Genomic DNA, 13,353 nt, shown 5'->3' on the forward strand with positions numbered 1-13,353 from the left:
AGCTCTGCTCCTGGTTTGATCTCTGTGCTGTTCCCTGCATGTCACTGCCCCGCCAGCCCTGCTCCTGGTTCGATCTCTGTGCTGTTTTGTGCATGTCACTGCCTCCCCAGCCCTGCTCCTGGTTCGATCTCTGTGCTGTTCTGTGCATGTCACTGCCTCCCCAGCCCTGCTCCTGGTTCGATCTCTGTGCTGTTCCCAGCATGTCGCTGCCCCCCCAGCCCTGCTCCTGGTTTGATCTCTGTGCTGTTCCGTGCATGTCACTGCCCCCCCAGCCCTGCTCCTGGTTCGATCTCTGTGCTGTTCCCTGCATGTCGCTGCCCCCCCAGCCCTGCTCCTGGTTTGATCTCTGTGCTGTTCCGTGCAGGAGGCTGCAGTTGCTAACGGCGACGCTGATTCCCTGGGCGCTGCGGAACGGGAGGAACGCACGCTGCCTGCTCAACGTGTACTACGAGCAGCGCTGGGAACAGAGCCTGGAGTCACTGAGAGAGGAGCTGAGCATAGAGCCCCCGCCCCGGATATAGCATCCTTACACACACACCCCCCACAGAGTCACTGAGAGAGGAGCTGAGCATAGAGCCCCCGCCCCGGATATAGCATCCTCACACACACCCCCCCCTACAGAGTCACTGAGAGAGGAGCTGAGCATAGAGCCCCCGCCCCGGATATAGCATCCTCACACACACACCCCCCCTACAGAGTCACTGAGAGAGGAGCTGAGCATAGAGCCCCCGCCCCGGATATAGCATCCTCACACACACACACACCCCCTACAGAGTCACTGAGAGAGGAGCTGAGCATAGAGCCCCCGCCCCGGATATAGCATCCTCACACACACACCCCCCCTACAGAGTCACTGAGAGAGGAGCTGAGCATAGAGCCCCCGCCCCGGATATAGCATCCTCACACACACACCCCCCCTACAGAGTCACTGAGAGAGGAGCTGAGCATAGAGCCCCTGCCCCGGATATAGCATCCTCACACACACCCCCCCCTACAGAGTCACTGAGAGAGGAGCTGAGCATAGAGCCCCCGCCCCGGATATAGCATCCTCACACACACACCCCCCCTACAGAGTCACTGAGAGAGGAGCTGAGCATAGAGCCCCCGCCCCGGATATAGCATCCTCACACACACCCCCCCCTACAGAGTCACTGAGAGAGGAGCTGAGCATAGAGCCCCCGCCCCGGATATAGCATCCTCACACACACACCCCCCCTACAGAGTCACTGAGAGAGGAGCTGAGCATAGAGCCCCCGCCCCGGATATAGCATCCTCACACACACACACCCCCCTACAGAGTCACTGAGAGAGGAGCTGAGCATAGAGCCCCCGCCCCGGATATAGCATCCTCACACACACACCCCCCCTACAGAGTCACTGAGAGAGGAGCTGAGCATAGAGCCCCCGCCCCGGATATAGCATCCTCACACACACACACCCCCCTACAGAGTCACTGAGAGAGGAGCTGAGCATAGAGCCCCCGCCCCGGATATAGCATCCTCACACACACACCCCCCCTACAGAGTCACTGAGAGAGGAGCTGAGCATAGAGCCCCCACCCCGGATATAGCATCCTCACACACACACACCCCCCTACAGAGTCACTGAGAGAGGAGCTGAGCATAGAGCCCCCGCCCCGGATATAGCATCCTCACACACACCCCCCCCTACAGAGTCACTGAGAGAGGAGCTGAGCATAGAGCCCCCGCCCCGGATATAGCATCCTCACACACACACACCCCCCTACAGAGTCACTGAGAGAGGAGCTGAGCATAGAGCCCCCACCCCGGATATAGCATCCTCACACACACACACCCCCCTACAGAGTCACTGAGAGAGGAGCTGAGCATAGAGCCCCCGCCCCGGATATAGCATCCTCACACACACACCCCCCCTACAGAGTCACTGAGAGAGGAGCTGAGCATAGAGCCCCCGCCCCGGATATAGCATCCTCACACACACACCCCCCCTACAGAGTCACTGAGAGAGGAGCTGAGCATAGAGCCCCCGCCCCGGATATAGCATCCTCACACACACACCCCCCCACAGAGTCACTGAGAGAGGAGCTGAGCATAGAGCCCCTGCCCCGGATATAGCATCCTCACACACACACCCCCCTACAGAGTCACTGAGAGAGGAGCTGAGCATAGAGCCCCTGCCCCGGATATAGCATCCTCACACACACACCCCCCCTACAGAGTCACTGAGAGAGGAGCTGAGCATAGAGCCCCCGCCCCGGATATAGCATCCTCACACACACACCCCCCCTACAGAGTCACTGAGAGAGGAGCTGAGCATAGAGCCCCCGCCCCGGATATAGCATCCTCACACACACACACCCCCCTACAGAGTCACTGAGAGAGGAGCTGAGCATAGAGCCCCTGCCCCGGATATAGCATCCTCACACACACACCCCCCCTACAGAGTCACTGAGAGAGGAGCTGAGCATAGAGCCCCTGCCCCGGATATAGCATCCTCACACACACACCCCCCCACAGAGTCACTGAGAGAGGAGCTGAGCATAGAGCCCCCGCCCCGGATATAGCATCCTCACACACACACCCCCCTACAGAGTCACTGAGAGAGGAGCTGAGCATAGAGCCCCTGCCCCGGATATAGCATCCTCACACACACCCCCCCCTACAGAGTCACTGAGAGAGGAGCTGAGCATAGAGCCCCCGCCCCGGATATAGCATCCTCACACACACACCCCCCCTACAGAGTCACTGAGAGAGGAGCTGAGCATAGAGCCCCCGCCCCGGATATAGCATCCTCACACACACGACCCTGAAACTAAACAGATATGAAAGATGTTGATGACACAGCAATTGTATGGAATTAGATTTGTTTTTGATGTAAATGTGTATATTTTTGTTTGTTTAATGTAATGACAGGTATATGTTAAGAAATATTAATAAAATATATTAACTTTTTTATTTTTTGTTGCTGTTAACAAATTATGCACGATTCATTAAAAAGACCCCCCTCCAGCAGTCTGGAGAGACTCTGAAGACCCCCTCCAGCAGTCTGGAGAGACTCTGAAGACCCCCTCCTGGAGAGAATCGGACCCCAGTGATGACAGGGACTGGTTCACATCCCACCAGCAGAGAGCAGGCCTGACCGCGGACTCGAGCGTAGAAACATCTGTGCTGTTATTCATGTTTAAACTGCCTGCCATGCAGAACAGAGTACTCCATTTAAACAAGGTAAATGAATTGGTGGATGATATTCAGGAGCAGCCCTGCCGCGGCTCTGCCTCTGCCCCGGATCCCCTCCCCTCTCCTGGGTCAGTCTCCTCTGCCTCCCCTCGGCTCAGCGCCGCTCGGACCCGGGGCCCGGCCTGCCTCACGGCCTCCCCCACGCTGTGCAGGTCCCAGTGCGAGCGCAGCAACGCGTCGGGCAGCGTGAAGAAGCCGTCGCGAGTGCGGCGCACGTGCGAGCACACAGCGGCCGAGCGCAGCTCCAGCCCAATCTCGTGGATGAGCTTCCGCAGGTACTGGGGCGTCTCGTTCAGGCACTGGATCTCTGAGGAGAGAGACGGACACGTCACAGGGGTTAGCGTGGCCCTGGACTTTCATACAGAGCCAGGCTAGCGCTCGACTACTGTGCTTCAGCACAGGACAGTCCAATGCTGCACCTTTCCACAGGCAGGACAGAAGAGGCTGCGTTCTGATTTACACAGAATTTTACAGTTCATTCTGAACTGCTTTATTACCCGAGACAGTGAAGAGCAGCTGAGTGCAGCCTCCCCTGATGAGTCAGTCTGTAATGATCTCATGCATTCAATAAGTCACAGTCTCCTTCCTGCACTCACACTATTATTGAACTCCTGATTCCAGCCTGTCTGTCTGCAGGAAGTGTGCTCACATTGAAATATCCTGATAGAGCAGGATGTTACTCAGGACACAGCATTCCTGGCTGGGAAGGAAGTGTGTTCTTTACCAGCCCATGCACTGCAGGAAACTCTTTGCATATCAAGGACAGTTTTATTCTTGATTAATTTATTTCTATCTAAAAGGATAGTCTTTAGTGGAGTGCAGGAAATGAACGCCACGTTGTGTTTGGAGAGCCGCTCCGGGATTTGAAACGCAGACTCACCCAGCGTGAACTCCGGGGGGGCGAAGCGCACGCAGCGGACCCCCGTGATGACGGGTGGTGTTTTCTGCAGGGGGCGCAGTAACCCCTTCACTGCCATCTCATAGGCCTCCTGACTCTTCAGATCCACCCCTGAGAACCTGCAGGAACGAGAGCAACCAGCTTCAGAACACAGAGCCCTGGCTGCACCGTGCTGTACACGCAGAGCCCTGGCTGCACCGTGCTGTACACGCTGCACCGTGCTGTACACACAGAGCCCTGGCTGCACCGTGCTGTACACACAGAGCCCTGGCTGCACCGTGCTGTACACGCAGAGCCCTGGCTGCACCGTGCTGTACACGCAGAGCCCTGGCTGCACCGTGCTGTACACGCAGAGCCCTGGCTGCGCCGTGCTGTACACGCAGAGCCCTGGCTGCGCCGTGCTGTACACGCAGAGCCCTGGCTGCGCCGTGCTGTACACGCAGAGCCCTGGCTGCGCAGAGCCCTGGCTGCACCGTGCTGTACACGCAGAGCCCTGGCTGCACCGTGCTGTACACGCAGAGCCCTGGCTGCGCCGTGCTGTACACGCAGAGCCCTGGCTGCACCGTGCTGTACACGCAGAGCCCTCGCTGCACCGTGCTGTACACGCAGAGCCCTCGCTGCACCGTGCTGTACACACACACACACCCACACACACGTACGCGAGCAGGGCTTTCTGGTTCGTCCCTTGAATCACAGCAAGGATCTTCTCCAGCTTGTCCCGAGTAATATGATCTGAAAGAAAAAAACATTTCAATAGAACAAAATAAGAAAATGAAAAAGCTGTTTTGTTACAGAAGGCAATGCTGGTGCCCCAGAGCTGTGCAGGACTAGCGTTACAATAAACAGTGCTGGAGCAAAAAGCTTATTAACGCAAAGTCTCCCAGGTGAGATTACGGGTTTATAATCCTACCGAATGTCGTCTTCTCTACCAGCCTGCCAGAGTCTGAGAAGTCATCAGTGGCTTTTCCAAATAGCCCCTGGAGAGTGTACTCCTGCAGAGAGGAGTCGAATCAAACCATCACACAACCAGTCAGGAGTCGAATCAAACCATCACACAGCCAGAGAGGAGTCGAATCAAACCATCACACAGCCAGTCAGGAGTCAAATCAAACCATCACACAACCAGTCAGGAGTCAAATCAAACCCCATCACACAGCCAGAGAGGAGTCGAATCAAACCCCATCACACAGCCAGAGAGGAGTCGAATCAAACCCCATCACACAGCCAGAGAGGAGTCGAATCAAACCCCATCACACAGCCAGAGAGGAGTCGAATCAAACCCCATCACACAGCCAGAGAGGAGTCGAATCAAACCCCATCACACAGCCAGAGAGGAGTCGAATCAAACCATCACACAGCCAGAGAGGAGTCGAATCAAACCCCATCACACAGCCAGAGAGGAGTCGAATCAAACCCCATCACACAGCCAGAGAGGAGTCGAATCAAACCATCACACAGCCAGAGAGGAGTCGAATCAAACCATCACACAGCCAGAGAGGAGTCGAATCAAACCATCACACAGCCAGAGAGGAGTCGAATCAAACCATCACACAGCCAGAGAGGAGTCGAATCAAACCATCACACAGCCAGAGAGGAGTCGAATCAAACCATCACACAGCCAGTCAGGAGTCCAATCAAACCATCACACAGCCAGTCAGGAGTCCAATCAAACCATCACACAACCAGTCAGGAGTCGAATCAAACCCCATCACACAGCCAGAGAGGAGTCGAATCAAATCATCACATAGCCAGAGAGGAGTCGAATCAAACCATCACACAGCCAGTCTTTCCCCAGACTGCAGTGAGAGCATCCTGCAGGACCCCCCCCCCCGTACCTTGGTGAGGTGGCAGCTGTACATGCCCGTCAGCATCTTGTTCCCGTGGCCCACTCCAAGCACTGGCAGAACAAGGGGAGAGAAGGGCGTTGGGAAACAGGCTCAACTCGAGCAGCTACAGCGACGGCATTACACTAACTAACTGACAGTAACGAGCTGCAGTGCTTTCAGAGGAGCCTCACCAAACACTCCTGAGGAGCGCACGTCCAGGCGGTGTCCGGCTCCCACCTTCAAACGCTCAAACTGAGGCCCCGTCACTGCAAGAGAGAGCTTGAGCAAGTTCATTACACCAGAAACAACCTGCAGAAAACGTGAATGATCCAAAACCTCCACACCTGGGGTTCAGTACGCTACATAATTATTATAATAATAAACGCTACTGCAGTTCGTCAGCAGTTTTGTAACATTTGCACCTTGAAATTTATTATGCTCTAAAAGCAGGTTGAAACTGGCCTCTCCCACTGCATCTCTCTCCGGTCCCTCGAGCAGCTGCGTTTCTGTTCCTGCCCGCGGTTCAAGCAGCAGGAGAGGCTGACAGGAGTGAGGCAGGGGCCCCGGGACCCCCCCTGTAAAGGAGACTCACCCAGCGGATGGTCGGCGAGCACGGGCAGCCTGGCGGCGGTCAGAGTGAGCTCGGAGCGGTCAGCGCCCTCGCTGCGGCCCGGCAGGAACCGGATCGCCTGGCGAGGAGCGGGCGAGCCCAGAGAGTTCAGATCTGAGAAAATACAAGAGCAAGTGTCTGAACCAACTCCAGGAAGAGTAACTGTATACCAGAGCTTCTGAATATTCACTCAGAAATCACCTGCACTCAGAGCTTAATAACAGTGTGCTTAATTGTGAAATGCATTGATCTGGTTACCATCACTGAATACATTTCACAGATGAAATGCAGAAGAGTTTAAACCGATGCAAACGTGCGCCTGGTTAAACGCGAGAGACACTTCACTCCGGAGCTCTATAGAGACACGGTGCTGCTGTGCAGGTCACACGGAGGTCTTCAGTGTAAAGACTGCTAACTACTCCAGTCCTGCGACCAGACACAGTCGAGAACAAACACACTCTGAGGACCCTTCAGACGAGAATTCACCCTCCGCGACAGACACGTCACAGCGATACAGCATGACGCAGCCTTTCTAGGTACAGTGAGACTGGCAGAGTGCACACAGACACACACACGGGTTTAACAGATAAATACAATCGTACCTCGGATGAGGTTAGTCTCCACCGTGTCCCGGACTAGCTTCCAGTGCACTCCCGGCGGCTTGTACACCGCGAACAGACCCTGCAGCGACCGGTACACACGGGCAGCGCTCCCCATGCTCTACAGAGACAGAGAGAGAGAGAGAGAGAGAGAGAGAAGATTCACAAAGCAGTCAGGCTCGATCCATTCCAGGTTTTACTACGAGCTTGATTAGCCGCAGTGCACGGGAACAAGCTCCTGTGCGGCTTATTAAACTCCTTGCGAAACCTGGAATGGATCGGACTGCTGTGCAGAGTCTCATCCCCGATTATCTACCAGTACAAACAACGCCATCGGCCGTGGCTCTGCAGTCGCGGCGAGACACGCTATAGCATGTAGCGCACGATGCACTTACTGTCAGTGCAGGCTACCGCTTTGTAAGAGTAATATACAGCGTCGCTCCGTGTCTTTACAGTGTTTAAACCCGGCTGACATTCGTGCCAGTGCTGCAGTTTGTTTGCGCGCAGGATCAGGTTTGCTGTGGATTGAGTTTGTTTGCGCGCAGGATCAGGAGTTTGTTTGCGCGCAGGATCAGGTTTGCTGTGGATTGAGTTTGTTTGCGCGCAGGATCAGGTTTGCTGTGGATTGAGTTTGTTTGCGCGCAGGATCCGGTTTGCTGTGGATTGAGTTTGTTTGCGCACCATTTCCTTTATTTCCGTTCAGCGTGCTTCTGTGGAGGTCGCCATGAAGTTTCCGCTCAAGAGCCACAACCATCCCCGCTCCCCCCGGAAACCAACACCGCGCTGCGAACTGTCCGCGGCAACGGAGAGCTGTCCAACCGAACACGGGAAACAGCGCCCTCTGGTGGCCCTCTCATGGCTTTTGCAGCCTAGCAATAGGCTTGTGACTGACAGCATCTTCTTCATCGTTTGATTATGGTTGCTGCCCATCTTTTCAAAATTAAAAAAAAAACAAACAAATAAGATGTTACATTACTGTCACACACACACACACACACTGAGGTGGGATCACTGAGGCCACCTTCCTCCTCCAGTGTTGTGCAGCAGCCCCTGTCTGCATGCAACTGTAGCACCGTACTTACTGGAGATGAATGAAAGAGGTCTTCTCCTGACTGACTTCAATACCAGCACCAGACCAGCCCAGCAGCACTGTAAGGGACAGCTTTATCAGCACCCCCCGCGCTCAGGATATTCCTGGAGCAGCAGCACTGTAAGGGACAGCTTTATCAGCACACCCAGCGCTCAGGATATTCCTAGAGCAGCAGCACTGTAAGGGACAGCTTTATCAGCACACCCAGCGCTCAGGATATTCCTGGAGCAGCAGCACTGTAAGGGACAGCTTTATCAGCACCCCCAGCGCTCAGGATATTCCTAGAGCAGCAGCACTGTAAGGGACAGCTTTATCAGCACCCCCCGCGCTCAGGATATTCCTAGAGCAGCAGCACTGTAAGGGACAGCTTTATCAGCACCCCCAGCGCTCAGGATATTCCTAGAGCAGCAGCACTGTAAGGGACAGCTTTATCAGCACCCCCCGCGCTCAGGATATTCCTGGAGCAGCAGCACTGTAAGGGACAGCTTTATCAGCACACCCAGCGCTCAGGATATTCCTGGAGCAGCAGCACTGTAAGGGACAGCTTTATCAGCACACCCAGCGCTCAGGATATTCCTGGAGCAGCAGCACTGTAAGGGACAGCTTTATCAGCACACCCAGCGCTCAGGATATTCCTAGAGCAGCAGCACTGTAAGGGACAGCTTTATCAGCACACCCAGCGCTCAGGATATTCCTAGAGCAGCAGCACTGTAAGGGACAGCTTTATCAGCACACCCAGCGCTCAGGATATTCCTAGAGCAGCAGCACTGTAAGGGACAGCTTTATCAGCACCCCCCGCGCTCAGGATATTCCTGGGAGTATTGTTTCAGTCGGTGCTGAGCAGTCATTGCACACTGTGGTGTGTGGGATGAGAGCTGCAGGTGGATGCTGCTTTGTTAAATCAGCATTGCATCATTGCTGTTAACATGGCTTTTCCCGTGGTTACATGCTGTGCATTTCCCCTGAGTTCCTCTTTCACTAAGCTGCGCTTCACTCTTATACCTCAGCGCATGTTTAGAAGGACACGCTAACGTGTGCAAGAGGCCAGACAATCGCTTCAGTTGAAGCAGGAAGGGTTCAGACTGGGAGCCCAACCCTGTCCGAGGCGCAGGGCAGCCTTGCCCCTCATCCTGCTCGCACAGCTCCTGCTTTGAACCTCCATGGACAGTTTGCAGCTTGATTCTAGTGGAGTGCTCGTGTTTGTGCCAGCGTCTCTCAAGAGGTGTGAGGTATCTCTGTTGTGACAGAGCGGGGTTGCTGTGCCACGCCGCAGGATCTTTAGCTCTGTCTTTAGGTGGAAACGACGCACTTGAAGAACAGAGAGGATGGGAACAGGGCGGTGCCTGACAAAAAACAAACATAAGCTTAACTCCACCCTGGAGTGCTGAATGAAGCTTTTCACAAGACCTAGCTACGAAAAACCAGAGAGCTCAGGCGTTTCCCATCACAAAACACACACACACCTCTCAAGTATCACAATACCTTTATACATCAGCCTGTCCACACAGGCTTAGCTGTAACGTAGAGTCAGACCTGCTACCAGCTTAATCCCTTTAAAATTAGAATCCTGGCTAATACCAACCCTGTGGCATTCTGGGGGATGTAGTCCTGCAGCAAACTCCCGGACTACATCTTTCCTCCCCTGACTGCCACAGATCACTGCAATGGGATCGATGTGTGCGGCTGCTGTGCGTTCTCAGATGCACACTCCTTTACCAAAGGAATGGGAGCCACATGGAAATGCTGGCCAGCTCGCTAGGTCTCTGTTGTGAAATATCATTTCGAAGTGCAATCGATTTGTGTCTGCTGCAGTGTCGGGGCATGTGGCTCCGTGGCCATGTGGTCTGGTCACCTTTGACGGCTGTGGTTAGTGACAGGATTCTTCAGAAGGGTGATCCCGGGCAGCCGTTGCACAAAGTGACAGCAGAAGCCAGCCTGGCTGCACTGGAGGATTTCACAACACTCTGCCTCTTGGTATTGCTCCCTTCAATGGTGCCACACACAGATCTGCACCAATACAGGATCAGTTAGTAACAGAAGCAGCAGAAAAGCAAGGGGGCGTCATACAGCAGCAGCTTGTGTTATTCTGTGCCAGGTTAGAGCATCAGGGTGGAGTTACTTCACAAGACGCCTGACTGATAGAAATATGGGACTGTCCCATCTCTGCCCTGTTTGATGATCCCCTGTCCTGTGTGGTCTGTGCGACTCTCTGCTGTTTGTTTTGATCGTTGTTTGCCGCGCTCGCTGACTGTTCCTGCAGGAGTTGCTTCTGAAAAGACTCCTCCAAGGGGACCGTGGGGACGTGAGCAGCGTTCGCGCTGTCGTAGTGCTGCTTGGCTGTGTCGTCGTGGGGGCAGAGGCCACGTGAGAGATGAGGCAGTGAATCAAGTTCCTGTGAATCTCACACAGGTCTGAGCTGTGGTATAATTGAGAATATACTTGTTTGGGTTTGTGTTTGTTTTGTTTTGGCCGGAGTGCCCTTTTGCTTTATTGTGTGTGTGTGTTCTTTTTGTTCACACTCTGTATTTTGTTTGATTATTAGATACAAGCGCAGCGGCTTTGTTTTTCCTGTACAAACTTTGTTATTGTTTTATTTCTTGGTCTGTGACGAATAGGATCTCCGTAGCGAATGCCCGTTCTGTCCTCTTATCCTTTAATTGCACGCTGTGCTCACGCACACAGGTGTGTTTACAATTGCATAATCTCTTCCAAGAGGCACACGAGTAACAGGTTCGCTAAAACTGGACAAATTCAACCTTGGAAAAACTTTTTCTCTCCAGCAGGAAATTCAGTAAAACAGGTTCCCCTGGTCTGCTTGGGTTGGGCAAGTGAGTATCTGTAGAGATATCTTCATAACTTGAATTGAAACTCAGCACATTCCTGTAGAGACGATTGCAGTAACACGAGTAATCATTAACAGAAACATACTTTATAAGGGCAGAGCTTTCTAAATATGGAGTCTCAGCTTTATTCTTTCATGCTGGTCTCTGATCGCTGATTTCTTGCCTGGACTCTCTGTTCTCAGCTAAGAGAAGCTTAACAAACGAAGAGTTTGAAACCATGGCTAATGAAAAGACAAGCATTATTCAAACATGGATGAGAGCCCCTCAGCCCATTATCCAGCGTGCTGCAGTGTGTGAGTGCTCTGATAGAGCCCCTCAGCCCATTATCCAGCGTGCTGCAGTGTGTGAGTGCTCTGATAGAGCCCCTCAGCCCATTATCCAGCGTGCTGCAGTGTGTGAGTGCTCTGATAGAGCCCCTCAGCCCATTATCCAGCGTGCTGCAGTGTGTGAGTGCTCTGATAGAGCCCCTCAGCCCATTATCCAGCGTGCTGCAGTGTGTGAGTGCTCTGATAGAGCCCCTCAGCCCATTATCCAGCGTGCTGCAGTGTGTGAGTGCTCTGATAGAGCCCCTCAGCCCATTATCCAGCGTGCTGCAGTGTGTGAGTGCTCTGATAGAGCCCCTCAGCCCATTATCCAGCGTGCTGCAGTGTGTGAGTGCTCTGATAGAGCCCCTCAGCCCATTATCCAGCGTGCTGCAGTGTGTGAGTGCTCTGATAGAGCCCCTCAGCCCATTATCCAGCGTGCTGCAGTGTGTGAGTGCTCTGATAGAGCCCCTCAGCCCATTATCCAGCGTGCTGCAGTGTGTGAGTGCTCTGATAGAGCCCCTCAGCCCATTATCCAGCATGCTGCAGTGTGTGAGTGCTCTGATAGAGCCCCTCAGCCCATTATCCAGCGTGCTGCAGTGTGTGAGTGCTCTGATAGAGCCCCTCAGCCCATTATCCAGCGTGCTGTAGTGTGTGAGTGCTCTGATAGAGCCCCTCAGCCCATTATCAAGCGTGCTGCAGTGTGTGAGTGCTCTGATAGAGCCCCTCAGCCCATTATCCAGCGTGCTGTAGTGTGTGAGTTCTCTGATAGAGCCCCTCAGCCCATTATCCAGCATGCTGTAGTGTCTGAGTACTCCAATAGCTATCTATTTGTAAACAGGGTTTATGGTCATGACTAGGACCTTGGACCCCAGCAAGCAGCTGTCATGCGCTGGACTCTGTGTTTACCGTCACAGCCCAGCTCCAGCACTGACTCCCTCCCTGGGATCCTCAGCAAGTCCGGCTGACTTTCATTTGTATTATTCTTTCATTATTCCTCATCCTGTTTCCACGCACTGTCTCTCAGCTTGCTTTACAGAAAGGCACTGGCGTAGGCCTCCGGTCAGTGGCTGTGCTGAGCAGCATTGCTGCTGTATGGGGTTCTCAGGAGGGATCGACGAGTTTGAAGTTCTGGGTGTGACACAGCTGTCGAGACAGGCTGAGACCACTGGAGCTCAGTTCACCTGTTAGTTCCCTAACTGGACCCTGAGCCTCACACCCGAGCTGAAGGCAGTCGGGGTTTGTCCGCAGCGCTGCAGAAGCAGGAGCTGGCGAGTGATGCACAGGGTGGCAGGGACGCGGTGCAGCGCGCTGGTGGCGTGCAAAGCATTTTTGTCTCAGAGTTTGTCGGTTAGGAGCAGGGAACGGAGAGTACAGTCCACCACAAAGAGAGCAATAGAATGGCACAGAGGCTTTGAAAGGAAGCCGGGGGTGTGACGCTGTCCCCTTTATCTGCGCTAATTGGAAAGTCACGCTCAGGTAATGGGAAGCCAGCATTAATCCTGTCCAGTGAACCCTCTCCTGGATTCCAGCAGGATTTCAGCTGCATAGAAACGAAGCAGCCAGCCAACAAACAAATAAAAACAAGACCCTGGCTCATTAACCCTTCCAGGGGTCCGGGGAGCGGTGGGTGGGCTGGAAGAGCGTCTTACCGTTGGGGTAACACTGGTGCCAGCATGTCAAAGTATGTGCCCGCTATTGTCTCATTCCATCTGGTTACTAGAGTTCACAAGCAGAGGCATGCCCAGTCCTTTATCAGTAACCACAGCTCCCTCCTTCCAAACACAGAGCCTCTTCCCAGCACTCTTATAAAGAGCACAGGTGTGTTGGACCCCAGTCATCCAGGGCGTGCAGGCAGGCAAAGACAGATAGCAGGCTGCGCGATAGTGCTCTGTAGAAATGACTGTGTGTGTGTGAGTGTACTCAGCAGACTCACAGCACTGCACTCTGTGTGTGTGTGTGTGTGT

General features: G+C 53.9%; 1 protein-coding gene across 3 annotated transcripts; it reads right to left on the reverse strand.

Moving 5' to 3' along the window:
- Window positions 1-2,915: 2,915 nt before the first annotated feature.
- trub2 (TruB pseudouridine (psi) synthase family member 2) lies at window positions 2,916-8,328 on the reverse strand. Of its 3 annotated transcripts, none has more exons than XM_041238617.1 (9): window positions 7,833-8,323; window positions 7,155-7,272; window positions 6,535-6,666; window positions 6,134-6,208; window positions 5,952-6,013; window positions 5,027-5,108; window positions 4,776-4,848; window positions 4,099-4,235; window positions 2,916-3,525 (listed from the first exon to the last, which is right to left on the reverse strand). In XM_041238617.1, the coding sequence occupies exons 1-9, from the start codon at window positions 7,833-7,835 to the stop codon at window positions 3,230-3,232; spliced, it is 978 nt and encodes a 325-aa protein (XP_041094551.1). In that variant the 5' UTR covers window positions 7,836-8,323; the 3' UTR covers window positions 2,916-3,229. The 3 variants fall into 3 exon arrangements, with proteins under 3 accessions (XP_041094551.1, XP_041094552.1, XP_041094553.1); XM_041238618.1 differs by having other exon boundaries at window positions 7,547-8,321; XM_041238619.1 differs by lacking the exon at window positions 6,134-6,208 and having other exon boundaries at window positions 7,833-8,328.
- Window positions 8,329-13,353: the final 5,025 nt, after the last annotated feature.

This window comes from Polyodon spathula, chromosome 49 (genome assembly GCF_017654505.1).
Source record: "Polyodon spathula isolate WHYD16114869_AA chromosome 49, ASM1765450v1, whole genome shotgun sequence".
NCBI classification, from domain to species: domain Eukaryota; kingdom Metazoa; phylum Chordata; class Actinopteri; order Acipenseriformes; family Polyodontidae; genus Polyodon; species Polyodon spathula.

Excerpts from the sequence above, each read along its gene's own strand:
- trub2 (XM_041238617.1), bottom strand. Across the intron at positions 6,209-6,534 it reads GCTCGCCGACCATCCGCTGG|TGACGGGGCCTCAGTTTGAG; the intron begins GTGAGTCTCCTT and ends TCTCTCTTGCAG. Across the intron at positions 5,109-5,951 it reads ACAGCTGCCACCTCACCAAG|GAGTACACTCTCCAGGGGCT; the intron begins GTACGGGGGGGG and ends TCCTCTCTGCAG.